Source organism: Dipodomys ordii, unplaced genomic scaffold, assembly GCF_000151885.1.
Source record: "Dipodomys ordii isolate 6190 unplaced genomic scaffold, Dord_2.0 Scaffold195, whole genome shotgun sequence".
In the NCBI taxonomy this organism is placed as follows: domain Eukaryota; kingdom Metazoa; phylum Chordata; class Mammalia; order Rodentia; family Heteromyidae; genus Dipodomys; species Dipodomys ordii.
The window spans coordinates 1,507,694-1,534,546 of record NW_012267411.1 but is presented as its reverse complement, the minus strand read 5'-3'; the positions used below and the strand labels follow the sequence as shown (position 1 = coordinate 1,534,546).

Genomic DNA, 26,853 nt, shown 5'->3' with positions numbered 1-26,853 from the left:
CCTTCCTTCCTTCCTTCCTTCCTTCCTTCCTTCCTTCCTTCCTTCCTTCCTTCCTTCCTTCCCTCCTCGAGTTTTGAGGATCAAACCTAAGGCCTTGCACATGTTAGACAAGTGTTCCACCACCGAGCTACCCCCTCAGCCCTAGGATTTTACATTTGAACTGGACAGAAGCTAACAATGTTGTGGGCTCACTGAGGGCTAAGCCCTCTGGCAGCACCTTACACAGGCTGAGTCCTGTTACTCTTTGCACAACCACACAGAGCTGGAAAGTGATGAAACCAGGATTCGAATCCAGGAAGTCTGGGTCCAGATTCACCGAGTCTGATTTCTACCCCCCGGTTGTGACTCACATGTTCCAGAAGGGTTGGAGCCTTCCTTCTCTTTCCCAGGATACCCCATCTTTGTCACCCTAGAGCACATCTTCCCTATCATCTTTGTCTGTTCCTTTGGTCGACCATAGCCTTGGGAGAGGCAGAGCCTGACATCATCCAAACACATGTGGAGATAACCTGACTCGGGTACATAGAATAATGTCCCTCATAGGTCTCTAAAACCTTCCTTCCAGCACCTTTGTCTTGGGCATCTGATTTATAGATGTGTGAGGACTTCCTGCAGGGAAGGCTCAGCTTAGAGATGTAAGATTGCTTGGTGTGTGGGCAACTGCAGGCCCAGGCAATTGCTCCCCAGGCTGGAAACCCAAGAGTTAGTGGGGAACTTGGAATGTAAACACTATGTGTTGGGTTTCTGCCAAGGTGCTTATACAATTTGAGGGGGGCTGGGAGAAGGATGCTTCTTGGCACTGCTCAAAGATTTCTTTTTCAAAAGGAGAGGGAAACATCTAAGTGACACAACCAGAAAGATTTGGTAAAATAAACCTATGGACTAAAATGCTGTGCCATTTAACGACCTAGGCTATAAAGTAAGATTTAAGACTGAGTAAATGCTCAAGATACAAATGAAAGGAGTGAGATTTTATCGTTTCGATTAGAACATCATCTTAAGAATTCGGAGGCTATTTCTTTCCTTTTCCCAGAAAAGAAAGACGGCTGTTCACTAAAATGATGAGATGGTATAAGGGACAGATACTTTGCTGTCTTTCTCAATTTTTGCATAAAAGTATATTCATGACAACCAGAAAGAGATGATTAAATAACAAGCTGAAAGTAAACATTGTAACAAAAAGGTTTAAAGACCTTATATTGGCCCCAAAGAGACCCTTTCTCTATTTACTGTCTTTTCTTCTGGTACTAAGGACTCCACAACAATCACAGAGCAAATTGATAGGTTGGAAACCTTGTTGGTATCTCTTTGATTCTAGGCTTCAGTGGCTGTGGCTCTGCTTCCAAAAACCTCCACTGATTATCTGATTCAGAGATCTAAGTCCTTGAGGATAAATCATCCCTCATCCTACTAGAAAATAATGAAAACTTCTCACCTTAAAGCTGTCTTGAAGAAATAGAAACATCCAAGTCTCAAATGTTGTAGTGGTCTTTCATATTTTACAGTGAACATTTTCATTTAATTCCTTGACGAAACCAAGGAAAAATTGGTGGCATTATCCCTGAAGTATAGGCAAGGAAGAGAATAATCCTAGATTGTGCCAAAGACTAGGTATTTAAATCAAGACCCAGCTCTTCTGACCTGAGACCTCCCCATAGTCTTCTTGACCCTATTATGGAGGAAGGAAGCAATCTTTTTGTTGTTGTTGTTGTTTTGGTCTTGAACTCAGGTCCTAGGCATTTTCTCAGACTAGCACTCTACTACTTGAGCCCTAGCTCTACTTCGAGCCATGATCCTCAGATCTCAGCCTCCTGAGTACTGAGGATTACAGGCATGAACCACTGGTACCTGGGTGAAGGAAGCAATCTTGCTGCACACCCAAGGGTAGCAAGGCTGTGGTCCTCCTGGGAGGTAGCTCCTGGTACATGAGCCTGTATTTCTATCATACCAAGGGAGTTCTGGCAAGGAATTGTTGAAAGAGCTGGACTCAGCTTTGGAGGCCAAGAATAACAATATTCCTATCTACCCAAGGACTTGCTCAGTGGCCACATAGAGTAGCACTGGTACGGGCATAGATTCCAAGAAATAGCTGTTCAGGTAAGACTGAGGATGCTCAGGATGCATCGAGTTCAGTGCTGTGCTGCAGATGCTTGATTCATTTTTCCTGCCAGACCACCCAACTTCTTCTAAAGACATGTTCCCTTTCAACAAGTGTAAGAATTTCACTTTATCACTTAAATGAAGCACATTCATTTTACCTCGCTTTGGGACACCACTTGCTTTGGGGGAGGTGTATTTTTATATAAGGAAGGGCAGAAAAACACTTGCCAGATGACACAGTGAATTAAACATGTGACCCCAGCACAGGACTGACCGAGAATTCCTCTGAATCAACTGAGCTGTGTAATACCCTCAGTCACTACTACCTTACCGAATGTGTGGTAGTATGGTCTAACCAAAATCTGTTAAAAACTAAGAAACAGAATCAAAGCTGGAAAGTTGTGTGGGAGCAGACATGAGACATTAGGGGTGAGGAGACTGGATTCGGAGGCAGAGCCTGCCCAGGCCACATAGGGCCACTGGCAGTCGCTGAAGGGGGGATCCAAAGGCACTGCTCAGGGCCAGAGGCTAGACCAGAAAATCTCAAAGCTGTTTGAGTCCGTAGTCATTAAGTATGAAAACTGTCCATTTTTACTTCATCCTGACTCATTCAAAATGTCCTTGGGCTAGGCGCCAGTGGCTCATGCCTGTGATCCTAGATGTTCAGGAGGCTGAGACATGAGGACTGTGATTCAGCCTGGGTAGAAAAGTTTATGAGGCTCTTATCTCATAATTAAGCACCCAAAAGCCAGAAGTGGAGCTGTGGTTCAAGTGGTAGAGTGCTAGATTTGAGCAACAAAGCTCAGGATCAGCACCCAGGCCCTGAGTTCAAGCTCAGGACTGACATACAAAAAAAAAAAAATGTTCCATAGGCCAAGAATAAAAGATGGAATCCAAACAAACACATCTGGGAGAAGATGAAATGGGCACACTGACAATTTTGTTGTTCTCCCCCCCCCAACTTTTTTTAAAAGTACTTCCTGATCTCTCCCTCAAAAAACTTCGGAATGTCTGCTAATGGCACCCTCTTCTCTACAACAGAACTGGATTTCGAAGCAGGACACAAGAGGTAGCCTTGCTAATGACCTTTCCTGATGTATGATTTAGGGAAGGGACAAGAAAGTATGAGAGAGCAGCTACCTGGGGCCAGAGGGCAGCTGGGGTCCTGGGTGGCCTGCTGCCACTCTGAGCTTAGTGACCAATGAATCCAGGGAGAATGGGGAAGAGTCACATATCTGGATAGCACCTTCCTGGCCTAAACCATTCTGTCCAGTCACCAAGAAAGACAGTGTGGACAGTATTGAGGTCAGAGTGCTCAAGCCCTGTGTGGTTTAGAGGATGCAGAGCCTGGGGAGAGATTGGGGACTATGAGGAAGAGAGTAGGACCAGCAGGCCTCTGGTAACAAGCCTGGCTTGGGATAAAAGCCATAGATGGGCCTTGGGTGAGTTAGTACACAACTAGGGGAAATAGAGGATCGGAGTATAGCTCAGTGGCAGAACACTTGCCTACCATGCCTGAGGCCCTGGGTTCTGTCCCCAGCACTATATTTAAAACAACAACAACAAAAACATGTGCTGGTATCTCACACTTGTAATCCTAGCTACTCAGAAGGCTGAGATCTAAGGATCATAGTTTGAAGCCAACACAGGTAGAAAAGTCTATGAGACTCTTATCTCCAATTAACCAACAAAAAACCAGATGCAGAAGTGTGACTCAAATGATAAAGCACCAGCCTTGAGTGAAAAAGCCAAATGAAAGGTGAGGCCCTGAGTTAAGTTTCAGAACTGATGCATGCATGCACACAGACACAGACACAGACACACAGACACAGACATAGACACACACACACACACACACACACACACACACACACACACTCCAAGGTACTTCCTTTCGAGTAGGTGGGACTGGCCCTTTTAGAACATTGTGAGGTGCCAGGAGGCAGAAAGTGTGACTTGGCAGCAGTGGCTGTGAAGAATAACTTCAGGCTGAGCAATGAGGGGGTGGGCTAGGGAGGGAAGGCAGGCCCAGCAGGTCTAGGAGGGGCCCGCATGGGGATGGACTAAAGGGGGGTTTGCCTCATTCCTCCCCTCCCATCTGAGGCAGTCTCAGCAAAGCTTGATTCTCTCCTTGGAATTTCCCCCCAACAGTTTCCACCTGGTTGCGGGAGTGAGGGACAGCGGAGGTCTCCAAGCCTCCACAGTGCTGCAGGTGACCGTTGTGAACATGAATGATGAGATCCCCCGCTTTACCAGGTAGGCCTGAGGGCACGCAGAGCAACAGGACAGAAGGATGCCCTTTGCTCCAGCCTAAAGGAGACACAGAGGCATGTGATCTTCTGTGCTTTTCTCTCGGAACTCCATGTTTCACCTTTGCTCCCCTGGTTACTGCACCCCTACTTTCGCACACACCGTGGGGTTGTGGGTATGGTGAGGGAGGGGTGTGGATTGGACACCATGCTTCTGGTGTATGGCTTGCCATGGTATCCGTGAATACAGAGCAGGCTGATGCATAATGAAGTGATCCATGTTAATAATAGCAGAATTCTCAAGTGTACCCCTTCAGTCAAGACGCCATAAAAGCCACTCTCAGCAGTCAGTCATCTTCACACTGAACAGAGGTCTAAGACTCCTGCACGCAGCAGGGTGCACCAGAGTTCCTTCCTGCCCTTGTGGATGGAGAAGGACATCTGGAGGGGAGGCGGTTAGATGGGCTCCACGGGCAGCAGAGGTGAGAAAGGTCAGCGCACGTGGGCTGTGGGAGTGGCCTGGCACTGTGGGAGAGGGCAGGCTGCTGTAGATGGGATTCTGCACGAGCTAAGGAGCCCTCCCTCCCCCAACACCTGGCTTTCTGATGACTGCTATCTACTCCCTGAGACAGAGGCTGGACCAGCCACAAGGAAAATGGCACAATTGCTTTTGTGGGCTTGACACATTAATGGCTGTGAATAAATTCCACCTGGGATACTCAACTAGAAGAAAAATCCCTTTGGATACAATTATTAGTTGTCAATTTAAAAAGAAAAAAATATTTTAAAAGCTATTAGGCTGAGCCAGGTGTGATGGTCCAGGCCTAGCATCCCAGCACAAGGGAAGCTGGGATAGAAGGTTCCGTAGGTTCCAGGCCAGCCTGAGCTATGTAGTGAGAACTCCATCTCAAAAGCACAAAACTAACACTCTGAACCAATAACCAGAAAAGAGCCATAATGCCTGAAAGGAGATGACAGACCACTTGTTAAACATTCTAAGGTTGGGAAGTAGTACAAAAGCTGCCTCATTCCCAGGCTTACCTACTGCAAAGAAGCTTCTGGATGTTGACACTGTCTACTGCCCCTGGCTGGGTGTCCATGTGGAGGCAACAATGCAGATAAACTCTCACATAACACTTCCCTTGGGCTTCTACTGCTATGGTGTTCTGGAAGCACAGACCAGGCAGGGTTTAAGTAGTTGTGCAGACCAGCCCAGACTCACATTCAGGTACTGGCCCCTGGGGCTCTGTGGATTCATCTCCCCCACCACTCCCCTTCCTTCTCATGAAGATGCTGGTCATGGGGCTGGAGCCACTAAATTCTTTGCTGCCCAGTCTACCAAGTGGAGAAGCAGAAAAATAGGATTGCAAAGGGGGAAAATAAGTACCTCCCCCACCCTCTGGGCAGAGGCATGGCTTGGAAACCATCTGGCTTTAGCTTTGCCTTTTTAAATGCAGTAAATTGACCTTAGCAGGGAAAACGAGATTTTGGCTGGTTTGGGAGTCACTCAGACAGAGGTCAGCCTGGGGAGGGGAGGAGATCTCACATTTGGTTTGCAATAGGACTCTGTTAGGAGCTGTCACCATACTGAGACCTGGCTTGTGTGACTGTCTGTGTGTCATGACTGACTTTTTTTTTTAATAATTTGACAGTGTTCCATAGAGGGTGGCCAGGGTGTGTCTGTAGGAGCCTTCACTCCGGAAAGGGGACTTAGGGCAGGACGCTCCATGACTCTGTCCAGGCTGTTCAGTTTTAGGCTTCTTCCTCAGCCGTCCATGGTTTCCAAGGCTCCACCAGGTCAGACTAGACGCTACGTTACCAGCTTGCATAATTCCTTTGGAGTTCTCATCTTCCCCTCTCCCCCTCCCCCACAAGCCAGTGCTAGCACCAACTAGAAATCATTTAATTCAGGATCAGAAAATTAAATTCTTGAACCGATTCAAGCTGACTGGTTGTGACACAGCAATAGAAGATGCAGAAACAGCCGTTCTCTCTCTCCTACTGCTTAAACCCTTGCCCCCGCACACACAGAGCCAGTGCCATTTCGGTGGTTGAAATGTCTCCCTCTTTCATCCCTGGGTGGTGACAGATGTCAGTGCTTTGTGGACGCTTGTCGCTTACACTGGGACTCTGTCATTATTACAGGTGAGTGCTTTATGATAAACAGTACCTGACATGTTTACCCTTCGTGTGAGTCACTGCTTGCTATTTTCTCAGAGCACTTTACTTCAGGTGTTAGTGGCTGGTTCTTGCTCATTTTCTTTGCATTTGGTCAGAGCCCCCATTTTGCTGGTGCCTGGCAGTACTGGCATACTTTAGGCCCTTACCGGAGACTTACTCATAGGGATGCAGCCATCTTAGTCACCCAGCTTTCCTACCTTTGCCCGTGAGTATCACCCTTGGCTCCCCATTTAGTCTTCATTTGGGCTCTGATCAGGGGTGATGGGGAAAATAGGGAGCTAGAGGAAGCAGGAATGTGAATGAAATCAGCTTCATTACATGTACTTTGGGTTAATCTTAATTTCGTCAGACCTTTATGTCTGAACAAAGTGTGTGTGTGTGTGTGTGTGTGTGTGTGTGTGTGTGGGTGGGTGGGTGGGTGTGGGTGTGTGTGTGTGTGTGCGTGCATGCGCACATGCTTTTGCCTACGGGGCCTTGAACTCAGGGTCTGAGCTCTGACTGTTAGCTTTTTAACTCAAGGCTGGATCTCTACCACTTAAGTCATACCTCCATTTCTGGCTTTTTCATGGTTAATTTGGACATAAGTGCCTTTTCTGCTTTGGAACCTCAATCCTCAGATCTCAGCCTCCTGGGTAGCTAGGATTATAGGTGTGAGCCATTGGCTCCCAGCTACTGAACACTATTTTATCTAGTCCTGGATCTTGGATCTCCAACTCAAATAGACCATAGCTTTTCTCTTTTGCCACACTTGTTATCAGGGCAGCCAAAGGGAGCTTGGTTGAGCTGAGGAGCCGTGTCATCACTGGTAGCTTGAGTGGTCCCCTTCCCAGGCACCTGGCCTCCTGGAGCACAAGGTACAGACAGCAGGAGCCCTCATAGCAGAACTGAAGAGCACTCCGCTGACGTTTGGAACCAGCACTGCTTTGTGGAAGGCAGTCCAGTGCATTATAGATGTTTAGCAGCTCTCTGGCATCATCGGTGTCCCAAGAGCATGATAGCATGATATCCCCAAGTTGTAACATCCAAAAATGTGCCCAGATAATCTCCCCCCGGCCACACACACACTGGGAAGTACTTCCTAGAAGGAAGAGCAGAAGGTGGAAGGAAAGGATTTGCTCCCAAAGTGTCCCTGTCTGTGCTAGAGAGACCTAAGTCTGTAGTGGTCACCTATTGAACTGTCTTATAAGGGCGTGTAAATCCCTGGACATATGTGAACACACAGCTCCTCTTCTGGGGCCTGGGGTGAGGGGGTGGGCCTGGGGCCTGCATTTTAAGGGGCTTCCTGGTAACACTGGTGCTGGTTGGACTGGCAGTAGCCAGGAGGGCCAGAACAAGGCTGTGTGAGGGTAACAGGGCATCTTTATGATTCCCTTGTTGCAAGTTAACAGACCATTCCCAGGGTCTGGTAAAGCAAAAGCATCCCAGGTTAGAAATGGGCTCTCACAGAATGGACAAAGGCCTTGGCTGGCCCTACAAGGCCATAGAGACAGGGCCGTCCGCCTCTTTCCTCTGGCTCTAGTTAGGGCCTTTGCTTCCCTGCCTCCTATCTGTGATACTCTTTAACTCATCAGTGGTCAGTGTCACAGTCCTGCTGAGCAGGAAAGTGAAAACACAAAAGGGCCTGCTCTGTGGGACCGCAAGACCCAGAGCATGGGAGTGACCCTTTGCGCTGAATAACAGTACTTCTCCTTTGCTAGGCATCTGTGGCTCACAACTGTAATCTTAGCTACTTAGGAGACTGAGATCTGAGGATCATTATTCAAAGCCACCCTGAGCAGGGAAGTCTATAAAGCTCTTATCTCCAATTAACCACCAAAAAGCTGGAAGTGGAGCTGTGGCTCAGGTGGTAGAGTGACAGGTTTGAGTGAAAAGGCAAAACGACAGCACCCAGGCCCTAAGTTCCAGCCCATTATCAGCATGAGAGAGAGAGAGAGAGAGAGAGAGAGAGAGAGAGAGACAGAGAGAGAGAGAGAGAGAGAGACAGAGAGAGAGAGGCTGCTCCCCAGTGATAGAGTGCATCCAACAGGAGGTGCCCTCAGGATCCAGGGAGCTGTCATGGAACAGGTTCTTTTTGTTTGTTTGTTTGTATTTTTTGTCTGTTGTGGGGCTTGAACTCATGGCCTGGGCACTGTCCCTGAGCCTCTTTGTGCTCAAGGCTAGTGCTCTATCAATGGAGCCACAGCTCCACTTCTGTTTTTTTTGAGTGGCTGATTGGAGATAAGAATCTCACGGGGACTTTTCTGCCTGGGCTGGCTTTGAACTATGATCCTCAGATCTCAGCCCTGAGTAACTACGTTAACAGGTGTAAGCCCACCAGCGCCCAGCTTGGCATGGGACAGAGCGAGAGCCCAGATGTAGCCTTCTCTGCATGCTCATGACTCTAGCTGGAGGCTCTCTAGCTTCTGGCTAGGAGGGGTGCGATAGAGTTAGAGGAACAATCCAAGCCCCAACATGAATGCAGCCATTGGGATCCCTTAAAGAAACATCAGGTGGGAAGTGCCAGTTTAGGCTACTAGGAAGTGAGAGATAACTATTTGCCGACAAGGAAAAAAGTTTGCTCAGCTAAGGGACTTCCTGCAAAACAAGATTTTAGAAACAAATCCCTCTTGCTAACTTCACACTTACTCGATTCATCATAGGTGTAGACTCCCACCTCCCAGCCTGTCTTCAGGGTCTTCTCCAGAGGCATGGGAGGTGTGAGGAAGGTAGGCCAGCGGGTGATTGGGGGTGATGTGGTTGGCCTTGGGAGCACAGGGCTCTCACCTTGTCTGTGCAGGGGAAGGGACTGCACAGATCTAGCAGTTCATGCCTAATCACCTATCCTCAGGCAAAAATAAAGTAAGTTAAAAAAAAAGACAAGGAAGCAATGAAAAGTGGGCAAAACTGCTAGAACAGAGACCGGTCCTGGCTTCTGCTGGATGTGTGGGGTGGGACCAGGCACAGGGAAGGAAGCCTGCAGCACTGGACATTAAATCCAGGTGGAGTTCTAAAAAGAATCCAGGCAACTTCTTGTGCCAAAATTGGGAGAAGGAGAAAAGATAGCTGATGTGCCAACTATCTTATTTTGAGCAACGCTATTGCCAAGGCCCATCTGAAATGGTGCCAGGCAGGCGTACATAGAGGGAGAGACTGGTGCCCTGTGATAATTGCCTGGCACTTCCTTTGTGTCCGCAAGGAGGTGGTCTTTGGAAACACAAAAGCCAGGCATCCCTCCTCTTGGTGGCCCTGTGCTCCTCCAGGAATGTGAATGCAACTTCAACAGCTCAGTGCTATATTTAACACTCACCAAAATATCCACTGCCCAGATTGCACCCTCCCCTGCCCCTGCAAATTAGCTGTGTCTACTGTGTTTGTGTTCCAGCACAAGGAGAGTTTACTCCATTCCGGAGGAGCTGAGCCCAGGAACCATCGTGGCCAATATCACAGCAGAGGATCCTGATAATGCAGGCTTTCCCGGCCGCCTCCTCTACAGCATCACTACCACCTGCAACTACTTTGTGATAAACCAGTGTGAGTCACACACAGCCATCCTTAAGTGCACCCTCCAATCCAGCCAATTGGATTGTTTGGATCCATCTCTGGCTGGGGGCCCGTCTTTCTGTCTAGGCTCATCCTTGGTTACCAGGAAAATAGATGTATAAAGGCTGCTAATATGGGGATGAAGAAGGTGAACAGGAGCCATGGTGGATGGCTGGGTCAACCTTCACCTTTGTAGAGGGGAAGAAGTTTCTGTTCTCATTCCCCATCAGGATTATGGTAGAGACCTTTAAAATCTAGTGATACCTATAAAAGGTAGATCAAGCCAGGTACAGTGGCTGATGCCTATAATCCTAGCTACAGGAGGCAGAGAACAAGAGGACAGTGGTTCAAGGCCAGCTTGGGTTGGAAGTCCACAAAACCTCATCTCAACTAATAAAAGCCAGGCATGGTAGGTAGTTCATGTCTGTCATCCCACTTATATAAGAAATATAAATAGGAAGATCATAGTCCAGGCTAGCCCTGAACAAAAACTTGAGACTTCATATAAACTACCACAGGCTGGGAAGGTGGCTCAGTGGTAGAGCACTTGCCTCGCATGCATGTGGCCGTGGGTTCGATTCCTCAGTACCACATAAGCAGAAAAGGCCAGAAGTGGCGCTGTGGCTCAAGTGGTAGAGTGCTAGCCTTGAGCTGAAGAGCTGAGAGACAGAGCCTAGGCCTAGAGTTCAGGCCCCATGACTGGACAAAAACAAAAACAAAAAAAACATAAAAACTAACACAAAAAAGACAGGGGCATAGCTGAATTGGTAGAGCACTTGTTTAGCAAGCTTCAAGGCTGTGAGTTCTAGTACCACCCAAAACAAAACAAAAATAGATTAACAAAAAATACAGATCTATGAATTTTATGTGACATGGAGACTTCAGAAATGAATATTCAAGATACAATGAAGATTGGGCATGATGATTCATACCTATAATCCCAGCTACACAGATGGCAGAGGTAGGAAGATTGTGGTCCTAGGCTGGACCAGGGCAAAAGTGATGCTAAAGCAAAAAGAGCGAGGGGAGTATTCAATAAGTAAAGCACTTGCTAACAGCCCTGAAGTCAAAACCCAGCATGGCGGGGGTAATATATTTTATGCTACATTTGTTGAAGAAAGGAATAGTGAATTGTGGAGCAAAAAAGTGTAATCCAGCTGTATTTAGCTTCCAGGGTGAGGATGTAGCTCTCCTCTGGGCATAGGTAGGGTCTTTCTTTCTTTCTATTTTCTTTCTTTCTTTCTTTCCTTTCCTTTCTTTTCCTTTCCTTTCATTTCCTTTGTTTTCTTTTCTTTTCCTTTCTTTTCTTTCTTTGTTTTCTTTTCTTTTCTTTTTTTTTTAATCAGTTGTGGGGCTTGTACTCTGGGCCTGGGCGCTGTCCCTGAGCTCTTCAGCTCAAGGCGAGTGCTCTACCATTTGAGCTACAGCGCCATTTCCGGTTTTCTGGTGGTTAATTGGAGATGAGAGTCTCATGGACTTTCCTGCCTGGGCTGGCTTTGAACCATGGTCTTCAGATCTCAGTCTCTTGAGTAGCCAGGATTACACATGTTAGCCACCAGTGCCTGGCATGAGTATTTCTACTTTAAGACACCTCTTTGGAAGACAGGGTCTGTAGCATTGCTGAAACTGAATGAAAATAAATACATAGTGGCAAAATTTCTAGTGGTCACATTTGAAAAAGAAAACAGTGAAATTACAGTTATGATACAAAATATCATTTCAACATAGAATCCATCTTTTAAAGATATTAAGATGGTTCACATTATTTTCTTTGGTGCTAAGTCTTGGCAGTTTCTCGTGTATTTTATGCTTAAAGCACATCTCTATTCAGACTGGCCCCGTTTCAAGTGTTAAACAGTAGTGTATGGGGCTTTCCATCCCAGGCACTGTGCCAAGTGATCTGTAAGTATCTCAAGTACTCAACACAGCCCAACCAACGAACACAACCCACAGTCCACAGAAGTGGAAACCGAGGCTTGGGGATAAATGCAAACAGGCTAAGTGACCTGTCCAAGGTCATGGGTTTGGAAGCACAGAATCTGTGCTAAGCCGGCTGACTTCCAAGCCCGTGCTCTTAGCCTGGGCCACACTGGACCACATCCATACATCCATATCACCTTGCACTGAAAGACTTTGCTTTACATGATTCTGTGCAGGCCAGCCTTGAACAATCCCAGAGAAACACTGTGCAGCTCCATAGGCTTTAGGGCAAAGCATGCTGAACGGGGAGAGAGACCAGCGCTCAGCCTCTGAAAACGTCCCAGTGCCTTGACCTTGAGGGCTTGGCTCAGCACATGGAAGGAATGGACAATTGTTGGCTGAGAATTTGTTCACTTGAATATTGTAATGTTGAACTTGTAATGAGTGTATTTTGGACTTCCCTTATTAGCATTTTAGTTATTTGGCTTATTTCTGGTTCTAAGCAACAGGAAAAAGGGCAAACAAACAAACAAAGGAGTCAATAGATCAGGACATAGTAACAGCAATAGAGACAAACTAAACTAAAAAAGAAAGAGTCATGACAGGCCCAGGTGGCTCATGCCTGTAATCCTAGCTACTTAGGAGGCTGAGGATTGTGAGGATTTAAGGATCTGAGGATTGTGGTTCAAAGACAGCCAGGGCAGGAAAGTTTGTGAGACTTTTATCTCCAATTAAACACCAGAAAACCAAGTAGTGGAGCCGTAGCTCAAAGTGGCAGAGTGCTAGCCTTGAGTGGAAAAGCTCAGGAACAGCATCCGGGTCCTGAGTTCAAGCCCTATGACTGACAAAAGAAGCAAGCAAGCAGGGCGCGGGCCAGTAGTGCAATGGATAACGCGTCTGACTACAGATCAGAAGAAGCAAGCAAGTAAACAGAGTCAGCTGGTCAGGAAGTGTGTCAGCTGCCCCAGGGATACAGAGGCCTTGCACCTGCAGCTCTGCTCTTAACATGCCTGATTCTCCATGCATGTTTTTCAGTTACAAATTCTCCAGTGCATCAAGCTGGAGTCAGCTATCAACTGTGGGCAAGGGCTGTGGCCAGCGGCCCAACCCTGAAGACTAGGATGAAAAAACTCTAGGGCTGGGAAGGTGGCTCAGTGGTAGAGCACTTGCCTTGCATGCATGGGGCCCTGGGTTCGATTCCTCAGTACCACATAAGCAGGGAAAAAAAAGCCGAAAGTGGCGCTGTGGCTCAAGTGGTAGAATGCTAGCTAGCCTTGAGCTGAAGAGCTGAGGGACAGCGCCCAAGCCCAGAGTTCAGGCCCCACGACTGGACCCCTCTCCCCCACCCAAAGAAAAAAAATTCTAGAAGGATTATACCAAATACTCCAATAAATGTCAAATATAGGAGGAACTCAATATGAATTCTCTAAAAGGATACATTTACATAGATACATTTGCATACACCAGTTCTAGTATTAGGATGGTCTTCCCAGTTTTCTCCAAGTTTCTTTATACCTTTTGACTCTTTGTTTTCAGAAGATCACATTCTCACCTTTGCCCTTTAGTGACTGGTTCGATCCAAGTGGCTCAGCGGATAGACCGAGATGCAGGTGAATTAAGACAGAATCCGGCCATTTCTGTGGAGGTTCTGGTAAGGGACAGACCTTCCGGGGGCCAGGAGAACCGTATCCAGATAACCTTCACTGTGGAAGACATCAATGACAACCCTGTTGCATGCACAAAGTTCATCTTCAGGTAATCACATTTGGAAACAGATGCTGGATCCCACAGTTCTTGGCTGGTCCTTGATCCTTTGGCTTGGGTGGTACATTCTCAGGAAGAACTGAAGAAATATGGGAATTGACAAAACGGCTTCACTGAGCTCAGTAGATGGGCACTGTGCAATTTTTGTCATAGATTTTCTGTGGATCATTGTTTGTTCCTGATCCATGCCCTCTTTCTTTTTTTCCCTCTTCTTTTCCTTCTCTACTGTCTCAGTCTGTTAAGAGTTATTTTGCTTGGTTGGTGGAAAGTACCACAGAGACTTGTTAGGCCCTCTCAGGACTGTGCCTTGTCTTTATTTATTGCCACCAGCGCCAAGCTAGTACTGTTTGTTAGCAGTTCTAATAGATACTTGAGACTTAGAATTAGTAACTGAAAACTCCCAAAGAAATGCATCATAGTAATAGGAATAAAACACATGAAGCACTTACCGTAAAATGAAACAAATCATCTAATTCACTGTGTACAACTAACTTAATTGCTTCTAAGCAAAAGGGGGAAATGTAGATACAGGTGGTTGCTGAGTTATTTTGAATATTGTGACTTGTTCTTTGTCTCTTATCTATTCATGGTTACTTAAAAATAGAAGCCTTTGTGATTCTGGGTTAATATGGCTTTTTATGGCTGGGTTAATATAGCTATTTGGTTAAAAAAAAGGGAGGGGCACAGGGTTAGGTATTTCCTGGTTTCCAAATCAGCCAGTCACTGTTTTTCTGGAGTTTAAGGCAATTGTTCTGTGATAGTGGGGGTGGGCTGGGGAGTGGGTGCCTTAGCAGTGTGACCTTCGCAAAGAGATTACCCCAATCTGAAGACTAGATCTCATCTCCATTGGGTGAGTCTTCTTAGTTTACCCTTGACTGGTTTTGGACACAGACTCAATACATAGTATGGCCACATAAAAGACAAAGGCCTTGCTGGGCACCAGTGACTCCTGCCTATAATTTTAGCAACTCAGAAGGCTGAGATCTGAGGATTGCAGTTCAAAGCCAACCCAGGCAGGAAAGCCTATGAAACTCTTATCTCTGATTAGCTACTAAAAAAGCTGTAAGTAGAGCTGTGGTTCAAGTGGTAGAGCACTAACCTTGGGCATAAAAGCTCAGGGACAGTACCAGGCACTGAGTTCAAGCCCCAGGGCCACTACTGGGAAAAATAAAAGGATAAAGGCCTTTAGGTAAAGACTGTCTGGGTAAGCAATAACAAAATAAGTTCTTACTGTGCTTGTGAATATTTCCTTATTTTCTCAATGGACATGGCCATCATGGTGTAGGAAATAAACATGGCTTTAGTCTGACATCAGGGCATTTGTATTTGCTTTGGGACACATTCCAGATCCACTCTTCAGATCCATTCTTTGCTCTGTCCTGTGCCGAGGAAGCTGACTGGTACAGGTACCTAATGGCTCCCTTGGCCTCCAGTGTTAGTTAGCCAGTGGGAGCTTAATAAGAGGGAAGAGTACGTCTGGGTACTTACCCCATGCCTCCTTCGGAGTCAGCTGCATGCACACTTCCACCTGCTGAACAGCTCGGTTCTTACAAGGCAGCTGTCTGCACGCAGCACTCTGTTCCTGCTGCCATTATCAGCAACTGCTTCCCCCACTGGCCCCTTTGGTTTAGATGTAGTAAGGCTGCTCCAGTCTCATTAGCCCTGAGGTACTATACCATCCCTTTATATTTCCATATCCCCCATGTGTACCTTTGTCATAACTCGTTTACTAAACATCCCAGAATTATCCTAATTTGCCACCTGTTCCAGCTGAGACCCTGATACGCTCAGTCACAGGCCAGCACATGTGATAGGTTTCTATCCCAACCTAAGCATTCCCATACCTCAGGGTCTCTTAGATGAGTAGGGAGGGCTGGCCCTGGGAGGTAGGACTCTGATTGCCACACTATTACCTGCGTAAACTGAGCCCGCCTCCTGTAAAGAGAAATCTAGACCCTGGAGATGGCCTAGAGATGATATGCAGAGTCACACGTACCCTTTATCTGAAAATCTACAGCACTCTTGGGTGGTCCCAGCGCACCCTGGGGAATTCCTCTTTTTGTTCTACCCTTCTGAGCTATCTTGCCCTTCCTTGCTGCCCTGTCCTGAGAGGTGGAGGCAAGGAGTAAGAAGTAGGAGTCTTGAGTTTCGCTTCCTGGAGAGGAACTGTGCTGTCTTGCCTCTCTGCCTTTGGAGCATCTCTGCTCATGGCATATATAGTCTGGCTTCCTGAGGTGCTGCGAGGATAGCTTTCAGACTTGTGTTCCATATTAGCTGGTGAAATCACATTTCGAATGTCCTGGAGTACCCAGGCAAGCCCGTACCAAACCTGCTCTTGATCTCTCCAAATCAGCCCTAAAAGGCCCATACTAAGTCAGTAAGTGAACTAAATTGTGTTTATTACTGAAGCTAATTCTAAACAATGCTTAAGTCTCTCCCTCTGGGCTTTTCCAGTAAGGGCTACTCTTAGTCAGCCATGCTGTTAAAGCCAAGATGTGGGGCAGGGCACGGCCAGAGCGGCTGCCTCCGTCGGAGGCCCGGAGCAGAGGTCCTCCCCGCAGGAGCCCGGCCTGCGCGCCACGGCTCCCGTGCACACCTGCCGGGCAGAGCTGACAGCGCTCCGCCCTGCCAAACCACCGTCCTCCTGACTCCCTTCTCCAGCGCAACCATGCAGAACCAAACCAAACCAAACCAACAAGCCCAGAAATGGCGCCGCCACCGTCTCCGACACCTGTCCCTGAATACTGATTTCTGAAGTTTGTGCGATCAGGCAAGAAGCAGAGATGGGCTGGGCGCCAGCAGCTGGGGTGGTTTGGGAGGCCGCGCGCGGCTGCGCGCGGAGGGGCGGAGGGCGGCCCGGGAGGGGGCGCGCGCCCCCTGCTGTCCATCCAGGGCTGCTGCAAGGCTCCCCAACCCTTGGTAACGAAGGCCCCTCGCAGCTTTCCTTTCTAGGTTGGTGATGAATGAGCCCAGCGCCCCAGTGGAGGCATCAGAGGCGCCCAGACAGCCCCGGCTCGGGTTGTAAATTGTCCGGCGCTTGTCTGAAAGCGCTTCGCAAGCTCTTTGTGAGCGAGGGGCGGAGAAGGGATTCAGAATGCAGCTGGGCACAGTCACCTCTGCTTAGGGAGGAGTCCGTGGTCAGATGGATGGGGGCCAGGGCAGCTCCCCTTGGAGTCAGGGATTGATGGATGAATGGGAGTGGCTTTCCGAGTCACAGTTAGAGGGAAAAATAGCAAGTGTGGGGGAAGAAGGATAGAACGTTCCCCGGCTGGAGAAATAGCTCAGACCCGCGTGTGCAGAGTTGTTTTCAAGATCCAAATCCCCAAATGCCCTTGACATGGATATTCATTGATGAAATTTAAAACTCATAGTGAATCTGACAGACAGTAAGAAATTCATATCTGGAGGGAGTAACTTTTTTGGACAGGCCTTGAAACCACCAGGAACTATTCTTCCCCTGTAAATGAGAAGAAGGTTGCATGCGTCTTGGAGAGGAAGGGATTAGAGCATGCTTTTCAAGTGCTCGGTATGATCTGCATGCAGCTGGTGTTTAATAAGTGTTATCTATTCTAAGTACTTACTACATGTGGGATCAAAGCAGGAAGGAGACGGCTCAGGCTGCCCGCCTGCTGAAACACAGATGTTCTCTTTGCTAGGAGGCAAGGTGGAGATTCGGGTACCCCTGCTTTCTTCCCAGCAAACAGACCAGCTCTCCTCAGCTGCAAGACCATCCTTGCTGTTAGACCTTACAGTTGGGGAGCCCTGAACTTATCTCAGCTGACTTTAGGAGAGGCCATGGAATAGGGCATCATTTGGTTATAGGATTAAGGAATTTAACATGGGTTCTTTTAATATGAGTGTTCTGAAAACCAGATGCCAAGACAAGATTAAATATGTCAGGCTTTTTATTTGGGAAAAATACCTGTGGTAGCAAACAGGAAAGAGTTGGATGAGGCTGAGATCGCGACAGGGTTTGTGATCAGACTAGGGTGAAAGTCTGGCCTGAGGGAAGAAAGGAGATAAAGAAAGTGGTTTGAAATGTTTGAAATGGCCATGCAGACTAAAATCCATTCACCTGAAGGACTGGAAGCATGGCTCAAGTAGTAGAGTACTTGCCCAGCAAGTGTAAGGCTGAGTTCAAACCCCAGTACCACTAAAAAACAAACAACAACAAAATAAAGACCACCAAAGAGACCCAGAATCAAAATGAGAGGTCACAGGATAAAATGAGCCTGCCATAGTATCGCTGCCATACCCAGTCATCAGCACACAGCTTCGCTTCAAACCTGGTGATGGATTTCAGTGCACAGCAGCTACAGCCTGCTTCCAGCTATAATCCTGAATTGAAAGTCTTCAACATTCTCATGGCAGGCACAATATATTTTTGTAAGCAATTCTGCTAAAGCAAAATATGACTGAAGTAGAGAACAAAAACAACAAAAAACAGCTACAAATTCCTCCAAAGGTGTACAATTCCCTCGTGATAGGACTTTGCTAGTCCTCAGTCAAGACACTACTGGAACTTGGGCGTGATGGTGTGAATACTTGCGCTGCTGGCACATTCACAAATGCGGGACAATGGGGGATTGCGAGTGGCGTGTGTACTGAGACTTGATTTCTCTCTCGACTTTGGGACCTTTGCTACTTTGGAACTCCCTGTGAAGAGCCTAGACCAGCCACTCGGAGGATGAAACACAGCAGCCATCTTCCCCCCAACCAACCATATGAGGCCCCCTAGTCTCTGGCTGCCAGTAATCATGGAGCCCAGTCAAGTCTAACCAGAATCAGAAGGACTTCAGATAGTCCTAAGATGAGAAATAAATGCTTGTTCTTTAGACTCCTCAGTGATGTAGCAAAAGTTAACTGTCATGACCTATGCCCATTTTATAGATGGAAAAACTGAAACCCAGAGGCATGATTAAGGCCCTTGCTGAGTTGAAACCTACAAGGGTTAGTCTTCCTCAGTCCCTTATCCTGAGCTGGACTTAACCAGATGCTCTGAGTTTGGTGGTAGCTTTATTCATTCCTATTATTTGCTAGACCTTACATCAATTTCAGGAACCTAAAATTCATCCAATAATAAACTTCTTTTCAATGAATGATAGTAGCTTATTGTTAGGCCCTTCTATGAATTGAAGCCACTATGACTCAAGTCAAGGAATTCTTCAGAGCTTCGGAGATGCAGAATCTACCTCTCAATGCAAGGCAAAGGGATTTTTTTCTCTAACCAGCCTACGAACTCCTACAGGCATGAGGTGGAATTGATATTTCTCTTATATTCATTTATTGAACAAATATGTATAGAGTATTTAAAGGACAAAGCAAAGATCTCTGCCCTAGTGGAGTTTATATTCTAGGGTTACATAGACAAGAGACAGGAGATATAAGTAAAATATATAGCATGTTGGATAATGACAAATGCTAAGAATTCCAAATAAAGGGCAGAATGGGAGAGGAAGTGAAGGACAGGAGTCACTGATATTTTAGATAGGGTAGCCTCACTGAAACGAGAGCATTGGGTTAGAAGCTAAAGAATGTGAAATAAGAATTTGAAGTTAGGCTGGGAAGGTGGCTCAGTGGTGGAGTGCTTTCCTTGCATGCATGAGGCCCTGGGTTCGATTCCTCAGCACCACATAAGCAGAAAAAGCTGGAAGTGGTGCTGTGACTCAGGTGGTAGAGCGCTAGCCTTGAGCTGAAGAGCTGAGGGACAGCATCCAGGCCCAGAGTTCAGGTTCCACGACCGACAAAAACAAACAAACAAACAAACTTGAAATTAGTCAAGTTCCCAACACTACAACAAATACCCGAGACAATCAACTTATAAGGAGAGAATATTTTAAACGTTTCACTCCATGCTTGGTTGGCCCCGTTGTTTGGGCCTGCCGTGAGGCAGTGCATCATGATGGGAACATGGAGTGGAGATTAACCATTCCCCTCCTGGCCAGGAAGCAAAAGAGAGCAAGAAAAAGGTGGAGTTCCCACAATCCCTTGCAAAGTGTGTATACAATGGCCTAACTTTTTCCCATTAGGCCACACCTCCTAAAGATTCCACCATCTCCCAAAAGCTCCATTCTGGAGACCAAGCCTTTTGGGGACTAAACTATAGCAGGGAAACTTTATTTGTGAAAGAAGCATTCCATAGCAAATGTAACGACCCAGGGCAGGAGCCTGGTAGCATGTGGAAGAAGTACCAACAGGCTCTGGTGGCAGGAAGAGTGTGAACAGGAAAAGGAGGAAGGGGGTGAGGTCAAAGAGATAACGACAGCACATCATGACAGGCCTCAAGGTCCGTTAGTCCTGGAAGTGCAACCAGGAACCACTGGGGCTTAGGAACAAACACATGATTTGATCATGTTTGATAATATTTTATCAAGATCTCTGGGTTAAAAAAAAAATGTCTGAAAGGAGGTAAGAGCAGAATCAGGGAGACCAGTAGGAAGGCCTCCTGCAATAACCTAGCACTTGCGTTGAATTGAAAATGAAGTAGAAATGTCTGGTGGAGCACCCAGGTTAGAAGTAACGCTCTGTCACCACTTGGGGGAAAATACTGAGCTGTATCTTTTCCCCAGCATTATGGTGACGGAAAGAGCAGCCAACGGGACGTTGCTTCTGGACCTGAACAAGTTCTGCTTTGATGACGACAGCGAAGCTCCAAACAACAAATTCAACGTCACCACGCCATCTGGAGTGGGGAGCAGCCGCAGATGTTTACAGGAGCCAGCTGGCTCTGGGAAAATAGTGGTCAGTTTATGGTCATGGCCTCATTAAAGGGCAGCGGGGGAGCTGGTCCAGCATGCACAGTGCTTTGCCTCCCCACAGAGAGGCATTTCCAAGGTAGCCCCCTCTCAGAGCCACCGTAACTGACAAGCTTAATAGTGGATCTGTGTCCTCGCCTGCTCTTTATTTTTCCCATGTCCCCAAATCACTCATTACACATCACTGTGCTGGGGGCACTAAGGACTGGATTCTTCCTTGCATGGCTCGCAGTGGCGTGCGGCTTAGTGGGCCTTTATAGATGCATTAGTGCCCTCGGAGCGCAGGCTCTTTTGTTTATTTGAGAGCACATTCCTCAAATGAGGTTTGAGAGAGAAAAAGCAGGGCCTAGGCTGCGAATGCGTCTTGATAGATTCTGCATCATAGAACCAACCAGAGACTCCAAGGGGAATGAGACAATAAGGTATAAAATGACACAAGTATACCCAGGAACAATGCAGAGTTGGATGGATGGCCATGGAAGGCGGGGCTTGGCAACCCCCAAGAGACCCTTACAGGAAATGCAAGGATCTTGAGGGTATTTTCAGGAGAAATAAGCCTTAGAGAAGAAAGAGGGCAAGCAGCTCACCAGCCTTCTTCCCACTCCACCCCTCCTTCTCCACCTTTTTTTTTTTTTTTTCCTTGTCAGTCATGGGGCTTGAACTCTGGGCCTGGGTGCTGTCCCTCAGCTCTTCAGCTCAAGGCCAGCGTTCTACCACTTGAGCCACAGCGCCACTTATGGTTTTCTAATGGTTTATTGGAGATAAGAGTTTCATGGACTTTCCGTGCCCGGGCTGGCTTTGAACCTCGATCCTCAGATCTCAGCATCCTGAGTAGCTAGGATTACAGGTGTGAGCCACCAGTGCCCGGCCTTTTCTTTTTATACTAAGCCTTCCTTCAATTCCCAAGAGACTCTTACCAACTTTATCTATAGTGTCATTAAAAAATCCATTTCTAGTTGGATGCTGGTGTCTCACACTTATAATCCTAGCTACCCAGGAAGCTGAGGTCTGAGGAACAAGGTTCAAACCCATCCCAGGCAGATAAATCTGAGACTCTTATCTCCAATTAACCAGCAAAACATTAGAAGTAGAAATGCTCAAGCGGTAGAATACCAGCCTAAGCTAAGCATGAACACAAGGCACTTTGTTCAAGCACCAGTACTGGCACAAAATAATAATAATAATAATAATAATAATAATAATAATAATATCCTTCCTGTCTCTTTTCTGCACATGTATTTTGTGTACGTATACATGTATGCATGAGTATGCTAAGTAATGGAAAATACTCCTAATCAAATGGTTCAATATTGTCTTCCTTCAATACATCTGAGATGGTGGGTCTTTGCTTGTTGGGTAATAGTGCTAGATGAGCATCTTTGTACAAAGAGCCTCTCTTCTGGTAAGTTCTGCTGAGTAAGTTGGTGCACAGCTCTTTCAATGCATTGGCAAGTGCTTTCCAAAAGGATTGTGGCAATTTGCATGTGCACTCATGGTGTGTGAAAATGTCTTTGTCAGTTTGGCTCATATAAGTTAGTATCTCTGTTTTAACCTAGTTGATTGGTGATCTAGATTATGAAAACCCAAGTAACCTAGCAGCCGGCAATAAGTTCATGGTGATGATCCAGGTGCAGGATACGGCCCCTCCTTACTACAAAAGCAAGTATCATTTTGACTTATTTCATGTGCATCTCCTGAGCATTAAGGGTTAAATTGTGTGTGCAGTTGATGGTATTGTGCTTGATTTCCATCCCACTAACTGGGCTCTAATGCTGGATCCCCTCTTTCTCTTTTTTGGGGGGGGAGGTGAGGGGAGGAGAGCATGCCAGTACTGGGGCTTGAGTTCAAGGGCATGAACTCTTGCTTTGACTTTTTCCCTCAAGGTTGGTGCTCTACCACTTAAGTCATACCTCTACTTTCTGCTTTTTTTTGCTAGTTAATTAGAGATGAGACTCATAGACTTGTCTGTGTGAGCTGCTTCAAACACAACCCTGAGATCTCAGCCTCCTAAGAGGTTAGGATTGCAGGGGGGCCCCAGGCACCCCCTTAAAAGACCCAGGGTCTTTTAAGAGTCTTTCTGCCTCTAGTCTTATTCTTTCCAGTGCAGCTTCTCCATTTCTCTCAGTGGCTTTTCAGGAAATGCAGATGCCATTATATCATTTATCATTTCCTTCAGTGTGTCCTGTAGCTTTCAAGTTCAAACTCCCACTTAGCATGCAAGGACTTTTATTATCTGCTGTTTAACTCTAGCTGCAGTTCCTGTCCCTTCCCTACAAGCTCCCCCTGCCCCACTTTTTTCCAACTAGACAAATAGTTGGAAAGATTTCTGAGTGAATCATGCAGTTTTATGCTGTGATATTTTTATGCATGCCTACGATTGCCCTCCTACCCCCAATTCCACATTACCCCAGTTGCCTCTGACTTTGCAAGGCTCAGCTCCCAGGTCTTCCTCCAGGTTCCCTAGACACCTTGATGGCAGGACCCACCAGATCTGATCCATCTGTATCCCAAAGCCTGCACTTGGAAGATGCCTTTTAAAAATGTTGAATAAACAAATGGATGAGTATGGATCACAATTTAAATTTGTTTCCATTTCCATTTTTAGATACTATCTACATTTCTGTCCTAACACGCCCAGAAAACGAATTCCCTCTCCTCTTTGCTAGCCCATCCTACGTATTTAATGTGTCAGAAACAAGACCAGGTAAGTAACAGCCAAAACACAGACCACAGCTCTTTCTGGGCTCACACCAAATGCATGTCCTGCAGAGGTGAAAGGTCAGGTCAGAGGCCTCCAGTGTGTTTTGTGCAGCAATTCACAGTGGATTAGCATTTATTGCACCTTTAAAAAAAAAAGTTGTCCTTGCTGCCACGGAACTCTTCAGGTAAAACAAGGATTTTGAAAACTGGTGATTACATCATGTTCCCCTGATTGCTTCTTTGTCTATTTGCCTGGTTCCAGAACCCTGTCCTTTTGTATCCTAAGTTTTCTCCTGGTCTCCAGCTCATTTAGAGAATTGAAATGTCAAAAATTAGTAAAGGTTTCCCATTTCTGTATTTCCTTGATCTAAAAACAAAATAAGCATATTTTTCTGTCTCTTCTCCTTGGATTCACTAGAAACTCTCTCCTCTCTCTCTCTCTCTCTCTCTCTCTCTCTCTCTCTCTCTCTCTCATTCTCTCTCTTTATAAACTTTGAATTTGGTAGACACTTCCCCCACTAAGAAAACATTCACCGCTTCCAGCTTCTGTTTCTCCCCATGTCTCCTGTTTGAATGCAACTCTGTCAGCTCTCCTGTGTGATCTACTATATAAACATTCAAGTACAACAGACTTCCTCACAGGCTGGTACTTTGAGATATAGATACTTCTTCCACAGTTAAAAAAAAACAGTACACTCCCCCTACAATTCCATTTTATTCTCTCTTTATGATGCTCTTTATTTCTTGACATTAACTTTTAAAACAAAATACAAAAAGAGAGTCCAGAGGAGATTCCTTTTAATTCTATACACCTTACCTAGTGAATAACACTTTCAACAGGAGTAGAATGTTATGTAAATCCATAGATCTCACTACAATTATTTTTGACTACCTGTTCTGGGTCACACAGTTGGTGCTGGACTATAGAATTCAGTGAGAAAATATCTGCCCAGGAGGAGAAAAATTTATGAGAAAGAACATCTATAAAACAAACAAGCCAGATCTCCAGTAGCCTCACCAACAGAATTTGTAAAATAAGCCAAATAGAACAGTATTTTAAAAGTTACACTCTGTAGATTTATTCTTCTAAAAAAATGTTTCTTCATCTTGTTTATAAGAGCCATTCATGCTCATTCCAGAAGATTGGAAGAATACAAGAGAGTTATATATAGGACTGTGCTAAGAGATGGATGTGTGTGCATGAGTATTCCTTGCACTATTGTTTGCCATGGCAACATGATTGGAGGCTCTGTAAAGGCCAAGAATTGTCTTTCACACCTGGTGGCCCTGCTTGGGCCATAGAGCCAGGTACAAGTAGGCACTCATTAGAATTATTTAAATCTAAGAGAAATTAAACATAGAAGACATAGAGTTTGAAGAGCCACTCTTTCTGCCCATGGTGGTAAGGACACTTGTTAACAGATCACTCCCTCCCACTCCATCCAATCGGAACTAATCATGGGTACTTTATTCTTCCAGCTAGAACGAGGATTGGCCAGGTTCAGGCAGCTGACGAAGACTACCCCCAGGAGAGCATCTCATACGCCATCTCCACCGGAGGAGCCAGCTCCCAGCACCCGAATATATTTTGGATAAATCCCAGGACAGGAGAACTCCAGCTAGTCACCAAAGCAGACTATGAGACAACCTCCAGCTACGTTCTTGGAATCCAGGCCACCAATGGCGAGAGCACAAGCTCAGTTACTGTGAGTGGGACACCTGGATTGGCTTGGGTCTCTGACACACTCAGCCACACCAGTTGAGGAATCCTCATGGGCAGGGGTCTTACAGATGTGAAGAGAAATGAGTTGTGATGCCCAGGACAGAAAGATTCTCATGTGTGTCTGAAGCCTGAGTGTGTGGGTCACTGGGAGAAGTATTGGAATTGATGGCCAAATACTGGGTTATTGGCTGAACCCACAAACCCATGTAGTGGGACAAGGTTCTTCCCATGGTCCTTTCAATCTTGTTTGCCTTCACATTGGCAGTGAGAGGCAAATTGCGAGGAGATGGATATGACTCTATAGTTCTCTATCACCTCCCAAAGAGCAGTTTTGCCATGCCGCCACCCCATGTCCCTACACACCAGATGGAACAGTTCTTGCCATGATGCTGTTAGTCTGCTTTAAGTCAGCATAATGAAATACCCAACATAGGCTAATTATGAAGTTTAAAAGGCCTGATTTTTGCTCATGTATCTGTAGGGGTCAAGTCTATGATTAGATTGGCCCCATTTGTTTAGGCCTCTAGTGAGTGTGGCACATCACAGCAGGAGCAAGTGCTCACATCTCCAGCCAGAAAATAGACTGAAAATAAGCCAACATCCCAAGCCGGGCACCAGTGGCTCACACCTGTAATCCTAGCTACTCAGGAAGTTGAGATCTGGGGATCATGGTTCAAAGCCAGCCTGGGCAGAAAAGTCCATGAGACTCTTATCTCCACACTAGAAAACTGGAAGTGGTGCTGTGGCTCAAGCGGTAGAGCACTCGCCTTGAGCTGAAGAGCACAGGGACAGTGCCCAAGCCCAGAGTTCAAGCCCCACGATGGGGGGGGAAAAGAAAAGAAAGAAACCAAAATCCCACAAACCCTTTAGGAGCACACTTCCAATTACCTGACCACCTCCTGTGGGTTCTTCTGTGTCCCAATAGCCCCCCTCTGTGGACTAAACCTTTAACACATGGGCTTTTGAGGGGACACTCATCCAAACAATAGAGATGTCTACTACCTAGAATTCTGTTTCCAAACCCTTGATGCCCCTGAACCTTGTGACATGCAGAATGTCACTGAGTAGAAGTGGTACTTGAGGCATGGAATTTCTAACATGCTTCCCAGAGACACTGTTGCTGCTGGCCCAAAGCTATACCTAGAGTCGTACCTAAGGGTCACATGAAGACCTAGCTAGTCTGTGGGGACAGTGGGAAGAATAGATGAGGGCCACATGATAGCTTCAATGACATAACTTTTCCTTCTTTCCATTAGTAAATGTATAAAGGCAAGTGGACTCGGTAGCAACAGGTAGTGTTTGGAGATAGACAATGATTGGCTCAGAGTCGGGGAAACAAGTTCATTTCTCAGCTTTTATCCCAATTGTCCAAGGGTCTGTGTAAGGCTTGTCTCTATGTACCTATTTCTGTGGTTCTTAGGTAGAAAGTCACCAATAAACCAAATACCTAGATAGCCTAGTCCTTCTGGTGATTTAAATTAACGGGATGGTGTTTTCACTGAGGTGTGAGACTCACCATTGCTAATCAAGGAAAGTTGGATATAATTGCAGTTTGTTAGGTTGGAGGTTCTTTTTTTCTTTTTGAGAAAAATGAATGGACTCCACTTTGGGAGTTAACTAGAGTGAACATTTCAATTTATTCCTGAGCTCAGAAAGAGCTGAAATCCCCAAATTTTGTAAGTAGAATGAATATGGCTCAAAATTTATGAGCTTTTTAAAAGGGTGATGAACTAAATGATCACATAAGTCCTTTTCAGGCCTGACATTCCGTGATTCTCTGCTGGCAGTCATCCCAGTCTACATGATAATTCACCCAGCATAAAAGACAACCACGAAGAGAATAGACTGGCCCTGCTTGTGGCAGGTCAGTTCCTGAGCCCAGTGTGGGGCTAATAATCCAAGTTACAGATGAGATCCCGCCTTAACCAGGCCCACTGGCTCT

At 46.3% G+C, this 26,853-nt stretch overlaps 1 protein-coding gene across 1 annotated transcript in view; it reads left to right on the top strand.

Annotated features, from left to right (window-relative positions):
- Window positions 1–26,853, top strand: part of Cdhr3 (cadherin-related family member 3) — a 55,373-nt gene that overhangs the window by 15,001 nt on the left and 13,519 nt on the right. Inside the window, exons 5-12 of the mRNA XM_013034719.1 lie at window positions 3,075–3,169; window positions 4,252–4,356; window positions 9,892–10,040; window positions 13,535–13,724; window positions 20,303–20,474; window positions 22,045–22,147; window positions 23,094–23,192; window positions 24,668–24,894. Coding sequence (XP_012890173.1) covers window positions 3,075–3,169; window positions 4,252–4,356; window positions 9,892–10,040; window positions 13,535–13,724; window positions 20,303–20,474; window positions 22,045–22,147; window positions 23,094–23,192; window positions 24,668–24,894 — 1,140 coding nt within the window. The remainder of the gene's footprint in view (window positions 1–3,074; window positions 3,170–4,251; window positions 4,357–9,891; window positions 10,041–13,534; window positions 13,725–20,302; window positions 20,475–22,044; window positions 22,148–23,093; window positions 23,193–24,667; window positions 24,895–26,853) is intronic.